This window comes from Panthera tigris, chromosome C2, assembly GCF_018350195.1.
Source record: "Panthera tigris isolate Pti1 chromosome C2, P.tigris_Pti1_mat1.1, whole genome shotgun sequence".
Taxonomy (NCBI): domain Eukaryota; kingdom Metazoa; phylum Chordata; class Mammalia; order Carnivora; family Felidae; genus Panthera; species Panthera tigris.
The window spans coordinates 125554187-125577322 of record NC_056668.1 but is presented as its reverse complement, the minus strand read 5'-3'; the positions used below and the strand labels follow the sequence as shown (position 1 = coordinate 125577322).

The 23136-nt window shown below is 34.1% G+C and overlaps 1 protein-coding gene and 1 pseudogene across 7 annotated transcripts in view; both read right to left on the bottom strand.

The window, feature by feature from the left end:
• STAG1 (stromal antigen 1) overlaps nt 1-23136 on the bottom strand; it is a 402258-nt gene that overhangs the window by 73799 nt on the left and 305323 nt on the right. For 6 of the 7 annotated variants that reach the window (XM_042998577.1, XM_007087414.3, XM_042998578.1 and 3 more), the window contains 5 exons: nt 17042-17159; nt 8443-8546; nt 786-878; nt 591-680; nt 241-444 (listed from right to left, as the gene is read on the bottom strand). In XM_042998577.1, coding sequence (XP_042854511.1) covers nt 241-444; nt 591-680; nt 786-878; nt 8443-8546; nt 17042-17159 — 609 coding nt within the window. The remainder of the gene's footprint in view (nt 1-240; nt 445-590; nt 681-785; nt 879-8442; nt 8547-17041; nt 17160-23136) is intronic. The other variant, XM_042998579.1, reaches the window with a different exon arrangement.
• Nucleotides 1878-7791, bottom strand: LOC107180134 (annotated as a pseudogene).

The window sequence follows — 23136 nt, the reverse complement described above, 5'->3', positions numbered from 1 at the left end:
ACTTTAAAAAGGTATTTCTTAAAAGAGAAAAAATTTAGCTTTTATGAATAGGTGTTTAAAATAAAGTATAACCAAGGCTAATCTTTACAGGATGAACAGCTGCAATAATGCTAAGATCTGAAAGAGGTAGGGAATTCTACTAGATTTTACTTTAAAATGGAAACAATTTACACATTCAACAACTCTGAATAACTATTAGCCAAAATTATCACATATATACACATTAACTTTAAAACAGACCTCTTGCAGTAGATCTTCCACAGAATGATTGAATCGATCTACAAACTCGTCAATTAGCTGACTTCGAGCTATGTCAACTCTGTTCTGGATGGTATACTCTTCACTGCATAATATGCTATAGGTTTTACTGCAGGCTTCTAGAACATCCGATTCTACATGCTTCTCCACAACAAATTTAATCTGTTTTAATAAAGCATCCAGATGCTGAGGAGGGGAAAAAAAAAAAACTATGATATTTAGATTAATAAAAATAAGCATCTGTCAAATTATAAGCCTATAGATTACATGAAATGAAATAATCTAGTTAATTAAACTGACTATAATAGAATTTCAATTTCACAGTGTCTTACCTTTTCCATTCTACCTGTGCTATAAATTTCTAGATCAAAATACTGTGGGATTTGTAGCAAGTTTGCTACCTTCTCTGCATCTGCAGAATACTAGAAGGAAGAGAAGCAAAGAAAAAAGAAGTGACTACTTTAATAGTTCAGTGTAATAAGCAAACTCAGTGGCATATTAGCACAGAAATGTAAATGAAACTATACCTTTGATAGCAACATAGGAAGTGTGATAATAAAATGCTCAGTCAATTTGTTTCTATCATCAATTTGAGTTTTTCTCTCTTTGGCAGTTAGCACCTAGAAATAAATTTAAATGGGTAAAGAACATAATGTCACATACTAATTTATAAATCTAGAATGTTACACAGAACAATGAAGCACTGGCAGATAACGTACCCGAGAATTTTCAGAGGAGCTTAACAAACTACTAAAACAAGTATCTGTAGTTTTACGCTTATTTCTAGTTAACATGCAGTATTACTTTATGAAATAACTACTTATTTAAGAATCACCCAAATTTAGATAAATTACTACTTGTTTAGGTTAAATAAAAACAAAAACAAACACTTCTATAAAACCAATTATCAACATAAAAATATTAGAACTAATGGTGAAACAATTTTTCCAGAGTTTTAACCTCAATATGTTAACAGTAATCTCCCCTATGTTAAATACACTTTTCTGAAAATACTTTAGAAAGTAATGCTTTTATATTATCAGCAGCTAATAAATTTTCACTTATTTTTTGACGCATATACTAACAATATCTCTGCACTCAAGATAATCATTTCCCCAAGATATTCTGCATTTTGTATTTATCTTGAAGGAACTTAGGATCATAATGTTGAATGGTATTACAAAACAGAAACATTCCAATATAAATTACCACTTAATAAATGTAAACCCTCATTTAAAAAAAAATCAATACAGCTTTTATTGTATCTTTAAAATACCACAAATAAGTCTGAGAAATCATTTGGCACCTTGCTGTTTCTGTAGCTGGGACATCTTTTCTATTGTCTGAGAGTGAGAGAGTGCGGGGAGGTGCAGAGGGAGAAGGAGAGAGAGAATCTTAAGCATTAAGTTAGATGCCTGGAATGCCTAGGTGGATCAGTAAATTAACTGTACTTAAGCATTCAGGCTCAAGTCAGGATCTCATGGTTCTTGAGATCAAGCCCTGCATCAGGCTCTACACTGACACCGGGATTATCTCTTTCCCTCTCTCTGCCCCTCCTCTGCTCACACTGGTGTGCGCACGCTCTCTCTCTCAAAATAAATAAATAAACTAGGAAAAAAAAAAAAAGAGCTGACTTTTAACCGACTGAATCACCCAGGCACCCCTGGAAAACTTAGATCTTATTCATCAGGCTGCTGAACTGTTTTTTTTTTTCACAGATACCATCCCAACATTTTCTGATATTGTTTTTAACTGTTGTGGCTTTCTGAATCAAAGCAGCTGAATCTGACACAAGTTCACTGTCATTTCCTTAACGAATTAACTCATCTTTCTGGGCCTGAGATACTCAACAAGCAACACCTTGGCCTCATCCGAAGCTTGCAGATGTATTTTTCACTCAAGAAATTTCAGACTTCAACAAGAGAACCACTGTCCTGAATAACAATGTTGTTGGGGAAGTGAGCATACAAAGACCCTCCTTTGTAATGGAAGCCCAGTGTAACGCCCTTGATCATGTTCTGTACATGACTACAGATAATGCGAACCAGAGCCATTTCTTTTCTATTTGCCCACCATTTGTCAACTTGGAGCCTCTTCTTTTTCTTTCCAAGGAGACTGAGTCTCTTTGCAGGGTTTGTCTGGCATCCTTCACAATAGTAGTGCGTCCCTTCAGAGCGATGTCAACATTTTTTGGAATGTTGATAGTTTGCTGAGAATGGTCTTCATTCTCACAGATGTTTGAGAATGTGAAAGAATAGGGCCTCCTATCTGATTCTTCTTCCAGGAACTTAATATTGTTTTTCTACCTCTTAAAATACAAAATAATCACTCTGGAATGATTTACCAAGTATGTATTTAGTTCTGCACAAAGTAATAAAAAGGACTACATATAAAGTGGAATATACATCTAGGAATGTATTCAGGGTATTGAGAAGTCTTGAAATTCATTTGATAATGTATGAAAGGTCTAAGAATATTGATTTTAGGGAAAAAGCTGTCTTTGATTGAGTAATCATGTTAGGCAGTCTACATGCACAAACTCAGTTAATCCTCACAGTATCTCTGATGGGATGGTAAAAATGGAATACCACGTATGAAGGGAGACTTTGCCAGTATCTAACAAAACTGTATACCTATCTTTCCTCTGATCTAATGATCTCACTTTGAAGCAATCTACCCCACCAACACACATGGTACAAGTATGAAATGACACAAGATTATTCACTACACATTATTTCTAATAGTAAAAGGCTGGCAACAACCCAAAAGACTCTCAGTAGTGTACCCACATAATGGATATTATGCAGCCATAAAAAAATAAAGATCTCCAAATACAGTTATGGAGTGATATCTAGGATATACTGTTAAATAAAAAATGTAAGGTACAGACACTGTACAAAATATACTATCTTTTGAGGGTAAGTGAGAGAAAGGAGGATGGAGTACATGCATTTACCTATACTTGTAAAATGAAACACTGAAAGGATAATCTGAAAACAAATAAAAATGGTTACTGGTAGGAGGGAGAAACGTGTATCAAAGACTTCTCTGAATGTTTTTTTATTTAAAAAATTTTTAAATTTATATCCAAGTTAGTTAGCATATAGTGCAATAAAGTTTTCAGGAGTAGATTCCAGTGATTCATCCCCTATGTATAACACCCAGTGCTCATCCCAGCAAGTGTCTTCCTTAATGCTTCTTACCCATTTAGCCAGCCCATTCCCCCACCCACAACCCCACCAGCAACCCTGTTTGTTCTCTATAGTTAAGAGTCTCTTATGTTTTGTCTCCTGTTTTTATATTATTTTTGCTTCCCTTCCCTTATGTTCATCTGTTTTGTATCTTAAATTCCATGTATGAGTGAAGTCATATGATATTTGTCTTTCTCTAATTTCACTTAGCATAATACCCTATAGTTTCATCCATGTTGTTGCAAATGGCAAGATTTCATTCTTTCTGATTGCCGAGTAATACTCCTCTGAATGTATATTTTTACATGTTTTTCACCTTTTAACTACATAAATGTTTTACATATTTCCAAAAAATAAAAGAAAAAACATACAAAATCAAAGAGGGAAAAACCTTGTTATGCTAAATTTAAGTCATAAATATCAACATAAATGTGTAATTTAGTATATATGGATATATACAGAGAAATATATACATATATATTTTTAGCTCTGTATACTCAAAATGCCTATCAGAAATAATAATCAATTGACAGTGAGTACTCTTAGGGACAAGATTTTAACTTTAAATACTACTCTATTAAAAGGAACCAGGGCTTCTTGGAGATTCCCATGCTAGGGTAATGTAAGAATCAGCCGTCAAGTGACACCCAGTAACTCCTTCCTGGTATTCATGCCCTTGCAGTCTCTTCCCACAGTGACTAAGGCTGACATGTGTAATCAATAGGAGATTGTGGAAATGATGTTGTGTGACTTTTGAGAACTAGATCATAAAAGACACAGAAGTCTACCTTACTTTCCTTTGGTTCATTCATTCTGCTTTATTCTCACTTTGATCATTCACTCTGGGAGCAGGGGGAGGGGGTAGCAACCATGTCCTGAAAGCACTCAAACAGTCCTACTGAGATGTCCACATGGTGAGGCTCTAAAGCCTCCCACTAACAATCAACACTAACTCTCCAGTCATGTAAGTTAAGCCATTTACAGAAGCAGTAAAATAACAATAAAATCTTCAGAGGCTAAAGCCCTGACTAACATCTTAAATGCAAACCTATAAGAAACCTTAAGCCAAAAGAACAGCTAAGGCACTCCCAAGTTTCTGACCCACAGAAACTGTATGAGACTATAAAGCCTTATTAAGTCTCTAAGTTTTAAAGTAATTTTTTTACATAGCAATAGTAGGAAGTGAACTTGTTGAGAAAGCAAGAAGGTGCTTAAAAAATGATTAACACAAGTCAAAAGGGTAAGAAATGTTTAGCCTGAAAGGGCTCAGTTAAAGTTGGAACAACACATAAAGTTTTTAAAACTTTTATTTCGGAAAAATTTAAAAAGTACTCATTCTGTCACTATTACTTCATTAATTTCCTAAAGACTTTAATTTCCTGTAGCATTTTAAGGCAAATTCTTGGTATATCATTTCACTTCACCCATAAATATTTCAGTGTATGTTTTTAACAGATGAAGACTTAAGAATAAAACTTGCCATCTCCAACAAAATTAAACAATAACTCCTTACTATCTTTCCATAGCGAGTCCATAGTTTTCTCTATTTTTACTTTTTGGATCTCTGTACATTCATATTTAATGTAAGCTTTGATATGGTTGCATTTATGTCAGCCATTTTGCTATCTATACGTCTCATCTTTTTTTGTGCATTCCTTCTTTACTATGTTTTTTGGAGTTAAACATTTTTTAGTATACTATTATAATTTATTTGTTGATTTTGCTTTCATTTTCTTTGGGTATCAGTAGTTGCTCTAGGGATTATAATATACTTCTTTAGTTTACTATAATCAACTTTAGATTAATATTGAGTTACAGCAAAATACAACAATTTTGCTCTGATATAATTCCATTTCCTTTACCCTTATTTTATTATGTGTGTTATTATATATGTGTTATTGCTGTCACATATATCTGCATATCTTATAATCTTAATGCTTTAGTGCTATAATTATTGCTTTTATTAATCTTACGTCCCTTTAAAGAAGAGGAAAAAAAGATATATTAATATACATGGCCTTTTATAGCCACCCACATAGTTACTATTTCTGGTGCTCTTCATTCTTTCCTATGAATTAGAATTAACATCCAGTATTACTCTTTATAGCTTAAAGGACTTCTTTCAGTATTTCTTCTGAGGCAGGTCTTCCAGCAACATATCTCTAAATTCTCATTTATCTGGGGATGTTTTTAATTCACCTTCATATTTGAAAGGTAATTTTACTGGATTTAGAATTCTTGGTTGGCAATTTTCTTTTCTTTCATTCTGTCAGTCTTCTGGCCTCTACTGTTTCTTATAAAAAATTAATTAGTAATCTTATTACAATTGCCCTCTACATGACATGTTTTTCCTCTCGCTGCTTTCAAGATTTTTTTTGTCTTTGGCTTTCAACAGTGACTATCCTGTCCAGAGATGAATCTTTTGTGTTTACACTACTTGAGTTTTGTGAAGCTTCTTTATCTGTGGATTGTTTTTCACCAAATTTGGGAAGTTTTTGGCAATTATATTTTCAAGTGTTTTTCTTTCCTCTTTCTCTCCTTTCTTTCTGGAACTCTCATTATACAAACTTGATGCACTTAATATTGTTTCACATATTTCTCAGGCTCTGTTCATTTTTCTTCAGTCTTCTTTACTCTCTGTTCTTCAGAATGATTTTTATTAATCTAGGTTCATGTAGGATGTTTCTTGTCATCTCAAATGTGCTGTTAAACCCAAAGAATGAATTTGAAATGTCATTGTACTTTTCAACTCTAGAATTTCCATTAAGTTTTTTCATTATTAAGATTCCTTATTTCTGTTATCATATTTTCCTGTAATTCTTTGAACATATTTTCCTTTAATTCTTTCAACGTATTTTCTGAAGTATTTGCTAAATCCAATAATTAGGCCTAATGAGAAGCCATTTCTATTGTCTGCTTTTTTCACCCAGAGTATGGTCACATTTTACTGTTTCTTTGCATGGCTGTAATTTTTCTGGAAGAGCCAACACTTTTAGGTAATATGGTGAAGCAATTATGGATTTTTAACTGATTTTTCTGAGTTTCATTACTTAAAAAAGTAATCTTAAACCTGAAATGTATATATAATCTGTCTCTCCCATGATGTATGTGGCCTCTGCTTAGAATTTTCATTATTTTTGTTTTAAAGCCTGTTTCCTAAGAGTTTTCAGTATTTCAATAGATTCCTGGTCAATCAATGATTTGGGCAGAGTTGGTGCTTAAATACTTCCAACATATAAGGCTTCTCCCCTCTGAGACCTGGGTTAGAAAGTATATTCAAAGATCAGCCACTTCTTCAAGAAACAACAAGTGTTGGCGAGGATGTGGAGAAAAAGGAACACTCATGCACTGTTGGTAGGAATGCAAACTGGTGCAGCCACAGTGGCAAACAGTATGGACATTCCTCAAAAAGGTAAAAATAGAACTGTTCCACAATCTAGTAATTGCAATACTGGGTAAAATGCAAAAAACACAAAAACACAAACTGAAAGGGATACATGCAACTCTATGTTTATTGGAGCATTATTAAAATAGTCAAATTATGGAAGCAGCCCAATGTCCACTGGTAGATGAATTGATAAAGAAGATACTGTATACATACACAATGGAATATTATGCAGCCATAAAAAGGAATGAAATCTTGACATTTGCAATGACATGCATGGAGCCAGAGAGTATAATGCTAAGTGAAATAAGTCAAGACAAAGATAAATAGCATATGATCCTACTCATAGGTAGAATTTAAGAAACAAAACAAACGAGCAAAGGAAAATAAAAAGAGACACACACAAACCAAGAAACAAACTCTTAACTATAGAGAAGGAACTGATGGTTACCGGAGGGGAGGTGGGTGGGGCATTTGGGGATTAAAGAGTACACTTATCATCATGAGCACTGAGTAATGTACAGAATTCCTGAATCACTATATTGTACATATGAAACTAATATAACACTGTATTTTAACTGTACTGGAATTAAAATAAAAAACTTAATAAAAAAAAGAAGTCCAGCTAATACCTAAGTTTGCTTTGACTTTTATTTTCCATTGGGTTTTCTCAGGTTTCTCAGTCAGCCAGTGATATATGGAGAGCTCATCTCACCCTTTTATGGCTTTTTCATTTCCAGGATTTTTTAGATTCTTGGCTGGTCCACTGTTCTTCCCATCTGGGACCACAACCTCTGAATATCACAGCTGTGGGTTTTCCTTGTTTGTTTCTACCATGTTTGCCATTTTTAGTTCACAAAGCTCTGGACTTTTGCCATTTGTACCATATTGAGTCTGCCCCCTCTGCAAGCAAAGCTGCTGTTTTTTGCAGACAGTACCACTCTGGTAACACGACATCAACTTTGTGGATGGGTGTGTGTGCATTATAATCCCAGGCAAGAAGGCAGCAGACTCCTGTTGCTTTTACCTGAAGCTTTAGCAGCTTTTCAAAAACAAATCCTTCAATTTGTTTTTTTATCTCTGGTGAACTTCCAGAGCTCTTTGATAAGTTTTTTTTTGACAAATTTTGCAGTTTCATTTTTTCTTTTTTTGTAGAGAGAAATTACCTACCTCTGCACACCACCAGAGCTGGTCTTTCCATCTTTATAACCAATAAAACTTGCATTATTAGCCCCATATTACAAATAAGAGAATTAACACACAAAGAAAATAATCAACTATCTGAAGATTAAATAGTTGCTAAATGGAAGAGTAAAGTTAGGCAGTTTGCTTTCAGAGCCTTTCTGCATTTTTAACAGATATGAATGTGAAAATTATTAAAGTACTAGAACAGAAGCAGGTACAGGTGCTTTGGGAACATGGAAGAAAAGAATCTATTTTTGAAACCTAAGTGCAGTAGACAGTATATAATGACAAAGCACCATAGCATGTATCCTTTACAGAAATTCCATGTTTTTATGCATACATATACCATCAAAATTTTCAAATATTTAAGACAGTTAATTACATTAAAAGTCTTTTGGTAGATTTCTCACTAATTTAACTTACTCTCTTGCCAGTACCCCTTCCCACTGGAGGATGTGCCTCAGCAGCTTGACGAATTGTACAAACCATTAGCTCTATAAGAGCACTCTCTTGACGGTCAGACATTGCTAAAGTGAAACAAAACGCATTAGTATGAGTAGACAGTTTTATAATAACCATGTATTAAAGAGAACACACAGTTATAAAAAACTGCAAACATATTTTATTACTGGTTATTTTAAAGACTGAAGTTAAGCTCTATACTTTTTTTTTTAAAGAAGTAATATATGCTTATCCTAAGTCAAACATGAAAGAGAATTAGAAAGTAAAGAAAAAGAGGACAGTGGTTTCTTCTAATACCCAGTCTAAGACCATATTTCTGAATTAGGCAATACCAAAATTTTACCATATTTCCTTCTCATCATTTAAAGCTCATACAATAGGATATCTTTTTCTAAATAAAAAGTGAGCTCTACATATTTTAAAAAAATAATAGATTTTGAATATCTTTCAAGTCACTATGTACACATTATGAATAATTTCTTACATAATTATGTTATTACATAAGTGTTCCACAATTTAGTCAACCTTCTTCTACCTTTTACTCAAATCGTTTCCAAATTTTTGTCACTATAAACAATGCAGTAACAAATATCATTAACACACATATATTTATGTAACTGATACTTATGTTTCTGTAGAATAAATTCTGAGACAGGGTAATGGGTCAAAGGTTAAAATAAATATAAGGTTATTTATGGAAATTCAAACCTCCAACTGCAATGATGTTTGGTTCCTCATATCCCTAGCCAGCACGAAATGTCATAAATCCCTTTAATTTCTGCCAATTTGAAAAATGGTTATTTCATTATTTTGCTTCTTCCTTTGTACTAATCAGTGAAATGTATTTTCTTGTTTTATTGGCTTAGAACTTTTTTCTGAGATTTTTATATTTATTCTTTGCCCATTTTTCTACTGCTATTCACCTTTCTTGAATTCCTGCGTATAAGGAGTAGTAACTTTGTCTTTTGAATGAGGCAAATATTTTCTCCTAGTTTGTCCTTTTGATGCCAGAATCTTTAGGGTATCTTTTGTTAGAATTTTTTTTTACAGAAATTGTTAATTTTTACAAAGTTACATCTGTACTGTTTCATGGCTTCTGGCTTTTTTTTATCTTTCTAGTTTTAATGAGATATAATTGACATATAACACTGTACAAGTTGTACAGCATAATGATCTTACATATATTGTGAAATTATCACAAAGTTAACGAACATCTATTATCTCATACAGATACAAAAAGGCTCCTAGGTTTCTTGCATTGCTTTCAAAGATCTCCTTGTCCTAGAGATTATTGGAATATATTTTCTTTAATTAAAAAAAAGTTTATTTTTGAGGGAAAGAGAGAGCAAGCAAGGCGGGGGTGGGGGGAGGGACGGACAGAGAGGGGGACACAGAATCCAAAGCAGGCTCCAGGCTCCGAGAGATTAGCACAGAACCTGAAGTGGGGCTTGAATGCGTGAACTGCAAGATCGTGACCTGAGTTGAGGTCAGATGCTCAACCGAGTGAGCCATCCAGGCGTCCCTAAAAATATATTTTCTAATTCATTTTCTTCTCTCTCTCTAGCTTTTATAAATTTATTCTGTCTGAAATTTATTTCTGCTGGTTGCATGAATATGGCCTATTTATTCTTACACCAGATGAACAGCCAATTATGCCTCCACCATTGTTAAGTAAACCAGATTTCCCTGCATTTAAATGTCCCACTTAAACATTTAAAAAAATGTTTTAGGCTCTATCATATATGGTTAGACGATTTCTGGATTCTTTAGGTTCACTAATCTATTTGTCTATTTCTATTACAACACCATCCTATTTTGATGATAGCTGCTTTATAATGTGTTACACCTTAATATATAACTTAATTCAACTAATCTGAACATTTAGTTGAACAAGATTCCCTTACCCAGGCCTTTTTGTAAATATTTTCTAATTTCTATAATGCTAATAGCAAACAATTAATTAGGCACTGAAAAAAAATTTTTTAATGTTTATTTTTTAGAGAGAAAGACAAGAGCATGAGTGGGGGAGGGGCAAAGAGAGGGAGGGAGACACAGAATCCGAAGCAGGCTCCAGGCTCTGAGCTATGAGCAGAGAGCCTGAAGCAGTGCTCTAACTGTGAACCGCGAGATCATGATCTGAGCTGAAGTTGGATTAACTGACTGAGCCACCCACACATTCCTAATTAAGCACTTATGATGAGTAAGGCACTGTTGTAAGTGATTTGTATGTTAACTTGTTTTATCTTCAACACAATTCCAAGAGATAGAACTAATATCTTCACACTTTATAGATAGGGAAAATGAGCCACAGAGTTAAGTAACTTTCAAAGTACTCAGGTAGTAGTGGAGTCAAGACATGGACTCAGGTAGTCTGATTCCTGGGTCTGTGCTCTTAAGCACTATCCTTTTATTTTTTTATTTTTTTAATTTTTTTCAACGTTTTTTATTTATTTTTGGAACAGAGAGAGACAGAGCATGAACGGGGGAGGGGCAGAGAGAGAGGGAGACACAGAATCGGAAACAGGCTCCAGGCTCTGAGCCATCAGCCCAGAGCCTGACGCAGGGCTCGAACTCACGGACCGCGAGATCGTGACCTGGCTGAAGTCGGACGCTTAACTGACTGAGCCGCCCAGGCGCCCCAAGCACTATCCTTTTAAACAAAAGAAAACATTTTATATGAAATCATTTTGCTTAGTTCCTCCTCTCATCTCATCTTGAAGAACTTGCAGAAACCCACTGGAATTCAAACTGGTATTTTATTTTATTTTCTTATTTGAGAGACAGAGAGAGAGAGCGAGCGAGCATGAGTGGGGCAGAGGTAGAGAGAATCCCAAGTATGCTCCATGCTCAGTGTGGAGCCTGATGCGTGGTTTGACCCCATGACCCCGGGGTCATGACCAGAGGCAGAATCCAGAGTTGAGTGCTCAACTGACTGAGCCACTCAGACACTTCTTGCATTGGTATTGAAAAAAAAAAATTATATACTACACGGAAAGAATGGACATTTTTGTAATATTTTCAGTCAGGTACATTGCATAGCTCTTTATTTTTGAGATCTTATCTGATGTCAAATTAACAAAATGTTATGGTTTTCTTCACACTGATTTGGTACTTTTCTTATCGAATTCATTCCTATATATTTTTAAAGATAGAAATTTGACACTGATTTGAATAGCTTAATTTTATCTGTCTGCCTCTCTCCCCCTTTCTCTGTATACTTATTTATGTTAAAGGCCAAAAGATACGGGGATTATAGAGACAGACTTAGGTATAAATTAAAAGAGATTAAGCTTTAGAAGTTATATTGATTATTAAAAAAATGGTCAATATCAATGAGAAGGAAAAGACATAATAAAATCCTGTCCTTTTTATTCTGTACTAAAATCATCCTGTATAATATGATGTATGGATATCTTAATGCAATCATTTTTTGGTTTTAACATTTTAATTGTCTTAGGAAAAACACATGAAGTTCAGCCTGTCTTAGGAAAGCCACATGAAATAGCTTCAGCTCTTCCATTTATACTCCTTGATCCAAATAAAAGGAAAAAAGCTTCCCACTCAATAAAACAACTAAGTTTCTATTTTTATGATTCTAGAATTTTATACTTTTTCACATTTGATAAAAGGAATGACAAGTTTGTCTATGAACTAAATGTATTTTCTTTTACTTATGAAGAAAATTTAGTTGTGTAGAAAATGAGGAGAGAGAACTTATCAAGTACAGAAACATTCCCCTACTCTGTATAAAAATCTTTAGTGTTGAAGAATAACCCAACCTTACAGTGTCCAATGACATTAATTTTGTTAGTTTATAATTTTGAATCATCTATTTAGACATGGTAAACTCAAAACAGTTACAATTTAATTGAAATTCCCTTTGAGATATGACAGCCAAGCCAAATAATAAAATTTGAAAGCATAACAAGCCATAAGTCACAGACAAGAGCCAAACAGCCACAGTGAGGGTAAGAAATGGGAAGCTGTTTGCACTATGAATTATCAGGTAACTATACAACTTTCTAAAGCTTCGGAAACCTCTTTGTACATTATCTCCATTTCCTCACTAATGTTTTATTCACATCACCTTGAACTGTGGCGTCTTTCCCTGACTACGATTGAAAAGAAATGCTTAAAAGTCACCAACAACCTAAATCACCACTAAAACTAATAATCTTTGCAGTTTTTCTTCTTCTCTGTAATATATGTTATTAACCCCAGGTCTCTTGAACATCCTTTTTACTGAGCTTCTATAGGGTATAATAATTTCTTACTACCTTTTTTATATAGCTTGCTAGAGGCTCTTAGTCTCTCTTGCCCTTCCTGCTTTTGTCCCCTAGCCACAATCTTTAAAACTCAGCCATGGGCTCTTTTTTTTTTTTCTTTATAATTTATCTTCCTCTTCTATATTTTTATTATCATTTCCCATACAGACCATCATGGCAGTTTCCGAACTGGTCTTCTGCCTATTCCAAATGATGTTTGCAAATATCACTTTTCTTAAAATATGAATTGGATCATATCACTCCCATGTTTAAAATCTTTGCATGCCTATTACTTAGAATGAACTAAATAAATCTCCTTACAAGCTAAAATGTTCTACATTATCTGGCTTCTGCTTGTATCTCATCTTGTGCCATTGGTTCACTACACTCTAGCTATTGCAGCTACTGAAACATAGTATCATTCATGCTTCAGATCCTCTGTAATTGCTATCTACCCTACCTAGGAGGCTCTCTTTTGATACTTCCCATGGCTAGCCTCCTCATCCTTCAGATTCTTTTTTTTTTTTAATATTTGTGTGTGTGTGTGTGTGTGTGTGTGTGTGAGTGAGAGAGAGAGAGAGAGAGAGAGAGAGAGAGAGAGAGAGAGAGAACATGAGCAGGGGAGGGGCAGAGAGAAAGGGAGACACAGAATCAATTCAAAGCAGGCTCCAGGCTCCAAGCTGTCAGCACAGAGCCCGATATGGGGCTTGAACCCATGAACTGTGAGATCATGACCTAAGCGAAAGTCAGGCACCCCCTCATCCTTCAGTTTCTTGACTCACAGGTGGCCTCCTCAGCAAATTCTTCCTTTAGGGATTCAATCTGAAGATGGACCCCTCATAATATTATCATCCATCACACTTATTAACTCCTAAATTATTCTTTTACTTGGTTTTGATCTGCCTTCGTTAAGAGAATGTAAACTTCTTATGGGCAGTGAGCTGACCTTGCTCAGGAATTCACCCTGGGTGCTTAGTGTTACAGTTAGAATACAGAAGGTGGTTAATAAATATTTTAAAATTATAAATAAATTAATGATTCCTGCTTTGAAGAATTCTATTTGCCCATATATACTTTATCCAGTACCTAGATACTAGAATTCTACTAACAGAAATGACCACAGAAGATTATCTACACTAGATTTTTTGGGATTTTCTTTTTAACAGATGAAGAAGCAGAAAACCACATAAGTCAAATGACTTAGTTATGGTTTTGTTACCTGGCTACCTGTTACCCAGGCCCTCATATTATACTAAAAATTTATCCAGTAATTTGATTTTGCTAAGACGCGCACGCGCGCACACACACACACACACACACACACACAATCAACAAAACACCACCACCACCATCACCACCACAACTTGACCCTTAAAAACACCATGAGGCATTCTTTAGGATATGATGACTTAAACTGCTATTGTAAATCTTTTTTTTTTTTTTTAATTTTTTTTAAACGTTTATTTATTTTTGAGACAGAGAGAGACGGATCATGAACGGGGGAGGGGCAGAGAGAGAGGGAGACACAGAATCGGAAGCAGGCTCCAGGCTCTGAGCCATCAGCCCAGAGCCCGACGTGGGGCTCGAACTCACGGACCGTGAGATCATGACCTGAGCTGAAGTCGGACGCTTAACCGACTGAACCACCCAGGCGCCCCTGCTATTGTAAATCTTTAACAATGTGTCTGTTTCCCCAAATTTCAGTCCTCTGTCTCCAACTGTTAACTGAACTTTCATCCACTGTCATACTCCACCTACCTAAAACATAACTTAATTTCTAATCACTCTCAAAAATAAAGGTCACTAGTGGTATTTTGTTATCAGAAAATACAGCTAAATACTAGCAAAGAAGATTGCTTTGGATGCCATTCCATGCCTGAGCTAGTATGTGGCACAGCATGCATGTGAACAAATGTGTGAAAAAAGTGGGGTCATGATATAGATAGTTTTGTGCTTGTTATTCATAATCTCTTCAGCCTTGCCTTCATATCCTAAAACTTTGGTTCACTTAAAAACTTTTTTCCGGGGCGCCTGGGTGGCTTGGTCGGTTAGGCGTCCGACTTCGGCTCAGGTCATGATCTCGCGGTCCGTGGGTTCGAGCCCCGCGTCGGGCTCTGTGCTGACAGCTCAGAGCCTGGAGCCTGTTTCGGATTCTGTGTCTCCCTCTCTCTCTGCTCCTCCCCTGTTCATGCTCTGTCTCTCTCTGTCTCAAAAATAAATAAACGTTAAAAAAATTAAAAAACAAAAAAACAAAAAAACTTTTTTCCCATTTTAACTCACTTTTCTAGCTAAAATCAAACTAAACAAACCTATGTCACGCCAAACCAAACTAACTTCTTGACTGATGAAGTTAAACCCAATGTCAACTAAACTTAAATCACAAAACATCTAAGAGTACATAGTTATTTCAACAAGATAAATCCATGCAAAACACCTTGACAACTGACATAGTAATTACTATTGACTGACTGACATATCTTATTTAAATGAGTAAAAGGTTAAAAGTACCAAAGCATAGCACTTTGTCTATTCTTTCCGTAATTTATATTCCTCTGCTTCCCTTCTTCTCCTTGGAAATAACCTTATAGAGCATAGGATGACAAAAAGAAAAAACAACAAGTTCTAACCCACTCTGATAATACGCTGATTCTATGGAAACAGTCAAGGGTAAAAAAATGAATGGAACGTACTACTATATAGTATGGCAGGCACTTTGCTCAAGTGTTGACTAGACTGTATTTTATTAGAGAAAATGGTAAGATTCACTAGAAACAGAATGCATAAAGTCAGTGAATGTAGCAGGAACCCGTGTAAGTAAAATAAAGAGAAAATTTTGGAGTAATGTTGAGAATTTGACCTAGTGAAACTAGTTGGACCATCAATTTTGAAATAGGGCCATCTTCTTAACAAGGATATCCAGGGAGAAAAACACATGAGAATAAAGTAAATTATAAAGTAGGGTCAAATATACTATAATTACCTGCACCTTATAGAAGGTCTGGGAAAATCTGGGGAAGGATTTTTGTTACAGATTAAGAATGAGGTTGTGAGGCAAATATTTGTTTAAACGAGGCAATGTGAGCCACTTTACTGGAGTGTATTTGTATATGATGCATACCTGTTGTTTCTCTCACTGAATTTGTTAAAGTCAGAGTAGATAATGCCAATTAGCATCACTGCTTAGAAAGAACACCAGGGGATGATCACTTTCCTAGTGACCTGTTCAGGTAGTCTATTGCAGGAGATGGCTCATTTTATTCTTATATCCCAGAGGGCTGAACCACACAGAAAAAAAAAAAAAAAAAAAAATAGGGGAAACAGAAGAGGAAATCAAAAGTATACTATCTTATTTAATCCTCACAAAACCCACATAAGATATGTAAAGAAAATAACCTCTGTATTATGAAGAAAAAGAAGCTAACAATCAGAAAAAAAATGAGAATTCTAGTGACAAAAGAGAAGAGTTAAAAATCTGAATGTATTTCTTTTGATTCTGAAGTCCATGTTTGGTTCACCCCAAGTGTCACTTATATCAAAGTGTCCATATTCCAGGTCTGTTGTATGGATTAAGTAAAACAGCAGTTCTTTAAAGTATTATCATGGGTTAGTTTGAAAAACAAACCATTTGTAGGAAAAAGCATTTCTAGTTTTAAGGAGCTCATATTCATATAAGCTTTTAGAATTAGAATATAAATACCTTATTAAATATACATATCCATTTTGCTGTTCATATTAATTATTTAACATGTAGTAAGATACATACTTCAGAAATTTTCATATAACAATTATTTCTATTTCTTGAAACTAGGTAAATGACTTTATTTTTTATTTCCTGGTTTTAATATTTAAGAAAATATAACAAAAGGGGATGGCTCTGGTCTAATTAAATCCTTATGTGTCAAAGCCTTTTCCAAATTCACACATAAATACAGTAAAATTCTAGGGGCACATTTTTTTTTTTTTTATATGGAGTACATCAGTATTTTGTGTCTCAAATCAGCATAAAGAAAACTTTTTTGAGTATTACACAACACATGGATTTTTAAAAACTGTGCAGCATGGTAGCAGTCTTAATCTAGAACGATGTTATAAACTCTAAAAACTATAGAGATGTTATAAACTCTATAAACTATAGAGATATTCTCACTTGTTAGAGGAAACAAACTGTTCTCTTTGCAAAAAGACACATAGTGTGCTTACATATATTTAATTTTAAGAAGTGACCTATACAGGATGGTATGATTATTCATGAAAACCCCAAACACCATGTAAATCAACTTGTCAAAATACTATACCTTCCTCTCCTTGAACAGGTTCTTCTAATAGCAACTCTGTCATACATTCCCAGTCTTTCAATAGTTCTTGAGAGCTCTCCCACAAACTGTCCACCAAGTAGGCTGCATGTTCATGTAACTAAAAATAACAAATCAACTGTGACTGAAGAACATTTAATGAAGAAACTACTAATAATATTTCAATTTGATAAACCATTTTCTTCATAAGTGAAATGGCTTGGTCACAATATTTCCAAGAGCCACTTAGAAAACAATAAACATATTTGTATGTCATTGTAAATAATGGGGATGCAGTATTAAGACTTGATAATTTTTTGTTTTTTCCAGTAGTAAGGTTAAGGATCTATCTCCTAGTCCAACGGCATCATTTATAGATGAGGAAACTGAAAGTATAACTATTTAACAGAATTCCTGAAATTATAAATTAGATCAAGGTCACTTTTCATTATTCTTGATTTGTTTCTAGAACTAGCTTTTTTTAAAAAAGGACATATATTCCTTTCTCCCAGAATTCCATTTGAAAATTTGGTGTCAGAATTACTTACTTTACATCTCTCATCTTGGTCAAGGTCAAAATGTTATGTTAAGCTACTGTATTTCTTTTCTTTCGTATTGTAATTTCCATTTAACTCAATGCATTCCCATCTCACCCCAAACCAATTTTTTGCTGCTCGTTACTCTTGACAATCTTCTTTGGAATCTATGTTTCCACAGTAACAAACACTCTCATGTTCCTCATCAAACACTTCACAGTATACTCTCTACCACTTGTTAGTTATTACACCATGAAGAATATTACTCAAAAAGCTCCTCAGAGAAGGTAAGTAGAGATGTTGGTGTTGTTCTGATTTCTGCTACTACAACTAACTTCTCCACCCTTATTGTAAAAATGTTCTTCCACCCTTGAGGCTCATGACATCCAGCGAAGCCCAAACTAGTTTCTTGTTAAAACTAATTTAATACATTGAGACCAATATTAAAAAAAAAAAAAATAGAAAAGAGTATATAGCACATATAAAGTTTAAGTACTATTTCATACAATTCTTACTTCAGTTTTATGTGCTTGTACTAGTGAGAGACAATAGTTTTCACATCACGAATACTGGTCCCAAAATGTATGAAAGTGTCCTTTCTAGATGTACTGGTTGTTTGCTGATATACTGGCATAACTGAGAAGTGAGCTGGTTTTCTTCCTCACTCCTAATTCTATCATTAATTCTTCTATGTGCATTTTGATGATATATTTAAAGTTCTGCTTCATTTGCACTCCTTAATTCTATACTTCATTTCCATCGTATTTCAAATCTTCCATTCCTCAAATGCCTCAGGAAAGCCACACATAAATATGCACATGCATATGCACACACAGTTTTCCAATGATTTTCTCCAGAGTAGATAATACTTATTACCATCTCTGCTTAGAAAGAACACAGGCAAAAGTTTACAGCAAGATACATTCAAACTTTCCAAATTTACATATCTTAGAAAACTATTCCTAGGCCATCAGTAACATCATTCCAACAATGACAGGTACAAGTGGTGTACAACCTGGTTTCAAAAATGAAAATTAGCAGCAGAAAACAGAAAAACCAATCATTTTGAAGTTGTAGCTATTAAAACCTATGCTGGAATGGAGTTATTATTTAAGGGTACAGAGTTTCAGTTCAGGAAGATTTTTAAAAAGTTCTAGAGATGGATGGCATTGATAGATGCACAGTCATGTAACTGTACTTAATGCCAATGAACTATACACTTCAAAATAGTTAAAATAATAGATTTTATTGTCTACTTCATCACAATTAACTCCTCCCCCATGTTCAATAAACTTGCTTTTATGCCTATGTGCACGTTACATACGTCTGTAAAACAGGTGTAAAAAAGATTCACAATTATATTTTTGGTGGATTAGACCTTCAATACATATAAAACCTCCTTTCTCTTAACATATTTGGTTCTCAATTCTGGCTTATCTTATATGATACTGTCTCCCCAGCCTTCTTTAAGCATTTGTTAATTATATCTAGCCTTTATTCAGCTTGTTTACTTCCTGTGTTTATTTGTGTTTACTTCCTGTGTTTACTTCCTGTGTTGATTAATGTTTTAAAAACAATACTTTTCGTTTTATTTCACCCTAAATGACAATCTGCCTTTTATAAAGCATGTTAATCCAATTATACATTTACTGAGATAACTGATATTGGAAATTCTCCTGGCAACTGATTCCCTGTGCTCTACTGATGACATTTTCTTGTCTTATCTGTGCTTTTTTCAGTTTATTTTCTAACATCTATTTTCCATCACTAAGGTCGCTAACACATTTATTTACTTCTCTTCATTTAAGTTGACATTACACTCCCACAATTTAAGAATAATTTTAGGTATTTGCCTTAAGTTTCACTATCATATATTTAGGTTTAGTTTTAGTTTTTTTCAGATTTATTTGTTCACCAATGTTACTAACATTTCTTATTTTCCTTTTCGTGTATTTGTTTTTTATTTTTCTAGAAAACATCCTCAAGCAATACTCTGTATATAGGGTCATGGGTAGTAAACATTTTAACTGCCTGTCCTTAGATTAGTTCCTCTTCTCTATTCTCTCCACAGAACTCCTAACTAGATGATAAAACTTAATCTGTACTACCTGTCTTTTAATTTCCTTCTCACAATTCTTTTGTTCCATCTTCTGGAAAAATCCCATGGTTTAATCTATAGTCAATCTTTGACTAGGTTCATGTGGGCCATTTAATGAGCTGCTTCACCTCTAAATTTTGGAAATCATGTTTTTAAGTTCTATGAACTCCCCTCCTCTTTCATAATAACCTCTTACATTCAGGGGAATTAATCAAAAACTTTCATCAATATGTTGGGTTTTATGCTTGCTCAAGTTTCAGTGATTCTTGGTTGCTAGTTCATGTAATGTTAATACTCCAGACTCAAGAATAATGGTAGCTAGAATCCCTTTCTTAAGTCTGATTGCAAGGTCCTGGGTTCCTTGGTTATACAGGGGAAGTGAAAAGAGAGAACCTAGAATCTATAATCGGGCAGCCTTTTCCCTCTAACCTGTAGGTATGCAATGTCTTTTGAATGCCAAAGTTCCCTGTTCCTCCTGGTGGCTGTAAATTATCTGGGGCATACATCAGCTCCTTTGTTCTCAGGAGGTCCACATCCCAAATATACTTGTAAAGTGAAGAATAAGCTCAACTAAAGGCAGCCACTTAATTACTACCTATAGCTTAATCCTTTTACTAGCCTGTTCTGCTCTGACCTTTGCTTTATTTCAGATATCTACCAGGAAATCTCTAAAAATTTCCCTCTAATTTTGTGCCTTGTATGGGACTCCGGGTTATTTAACTCTAATAGAATTCATAATAACGTACTTTATAGCTTCCACAAATTCCTCACAGTTCTTTCATCTTGAGATATTCAGCATGAAGTTTTCAGGTGAATGAGTTGTTGGCACAATTCAAGGCTTTAAATAGTATAATTCTATTACCATTGGCATTTTAAAAAATGATTTCTCTATGCCTTGAACCACAGCATATTAAAACTTAGCTCAGGTATGTATGTTGTCATTGTTCCAGAAATTTTTTTGTATGTGATAGCCAATACTCTCAATGTAGTTGCTAACTTCTTTGACAATTTCCTTATCTTTTTGATTAGTTAAGATGGTGGCTTAGTAGAACCCTTCTGTTAACACCAGTAACCACTTCTTGCAAACTGAATGTGTATACTGGAAGGACATGACAATGTGTTGGCCCATTTTCTGATTATGACTTTCAAATTCACCAATATTAGCAACAATAATTAGTATAACATGATCAGTCAGGAATTAGTTTGACATAATGTTTATGATACAGTCTCTCTGTCTTGGGGCATCTGTGAAGACCACATAACTTGCTAGTTTCAAATCTCCTCAAGAATACCACGTAAGTCCATGTCTGATAAAAAAAAATTCTAACATGGCCAGTAAAAGCTTGTAATCATCTTTCAGGCACTTTATACCAAGGATCTATTGGTAGTGAAAGATAAAGCTATCGAAAGGAAGGCCTTGAAGCGTTCTCAATGGCTATAAAAAATCCTGGGAATAAAAACCATGTGGAGCACTAACAATGAAACAAAAATAAATTTTCTAAAAATAGTTTCTGGTATCATAATTTTATAAAAACAGCATGAAAATCAAGTATCTGGAAGCATACTTCAGGAAGCATTCTTCAGGAATTAGATTTAAAAAAAGGTAACTCTATAAAGAGTCACTGTGTATCAAAATAATTAAAATTACATTTAAATTTATTTATAAATTATATGTAACATATAAATTAAGATTATATATAAAATTATATCTATATCAAGGTGGATTTTACTCTTCTATATCTGAGTGTAATTTATTTCATAGGTTCTCCTTTAAACCTATATGTAAGACAAATTAATCTCATTTCCCTGGTGAGTAATTACAATTTTCTGGTTACATTCTGATTCATCTTTAATTGGCTTCAAAATTACTCATAATATTTTAACTGAAATTTTCTCTGCCTGCTGACTTTTCTGCCAAGTAGTTAAATACAATAAGGAGTTCACTGTATAATGGAACCTTATTTTGATTCTTTTTATGAAAAATCATTCACAGTGCAAATAATTATCCCAAATTACTAAGCTTAAAATTCTAAATACTCTTATACGGGGTTTTATTCTCTGCTGAAATAGAGCCAGTTATTGTTGTATCTTGAATACATAAAAAAAAGTTATCATTCATATATTATCATTCATGATCACTCTGTAGAGATTTCTTGGATATGTCAATAAATCTGTTAATTTTCTGTCTTAAATGACTGATATAATTAACTTCATCATTTCATATGCTTAGAAGGAGGGTGACCATCTTTCTGTATGTTATCTAGCAATGTCTTAGGCTATGCTAGTTGCTGTGGAATAATTATTAATAGCATTTTTGCCACTCTGAAAAGCCTCAGTTTCTATAGTAAGTTCTATGGTCACATTAGGAACCTGGACTTACCACATTCAAGTACTGATTGTCATTCATCTAAAATACACAAGGTATTTTATCATTGAAATCACTGAATGCTATAAAGGTTGTATTGGCTTTAAAATGTTACTTTCTGATACAAAAAGAAAAGAAAATTAACAACTAGTTTAGACCTATCTCTTAATCTCCATTATTTCACCTGTAATTCATGGAAGCTACTCCATGGACTATAAACTTCTTTTAATTCAGTATTTTAGAATTCTATTACTAAAATGTCACTCTTGTCATCCAGTAAAAAAAAAAAGGAAAGCAATAGGATAATCCTTCCAGTTAATCCTAGTTAATTGACTAGTTAACTCATCTATAAGTTAGACTCATTCTTTTTTAATATTTTTTAAATGTTTATTTATTTTTAAGTGGGGGTCGAAGGGCAGAGAGAGAGGGGGACAAAGGATCTGAGGCAGGCTCTGCACTGACAGCAGAGTGCCCAACGCGGGGCTTGAACTCATGAACTGAACTGTGAGATCATGACCTGAAACAAAGTCAGACGCTAACTGACTGAGCCACCCAGGTGCCCCTAAGTTGGATTCATTCTATGTTATGACTTCTAGGGTCTCTTGCAACTCCACTTTATATAAGTCTATTACTAAAATATTACTAATTAATGTGTTGTAGCAAAACAAAGAATAATTCAGAGTAGGACACCATCAGAATCCCACCCTAAGAGTATGGCTTTAACAAGCATCCAGCTCCAGGTGTACACTAGTTTTATAGGGCAAGAAGAAAGATTTTAACAAACAATGTTTCTTATGAAACAGAGGAGGGCATAAAGAACATATTATGATTATGAACCAACTAAAAAACAAATGATTTGCAGTCGTTCTGCAACTGAAAAGAATGCCATAGAGGAGTGGGAAATATATTTTAATCTTCTTACAACATTTCAGTAAACAGCGGCAAGCATAGGAATACAGTAATGCCACCTGAAAATAGAACAGTAATATACATTATAAATTACTGCTTTAATTAAAAAATGAAACTATAAAACTATAAAACTAAGTACTTATACCTTTTAAAATATCAAAAAGTCCTTGAGCTTTCAGAGATTTGAAAA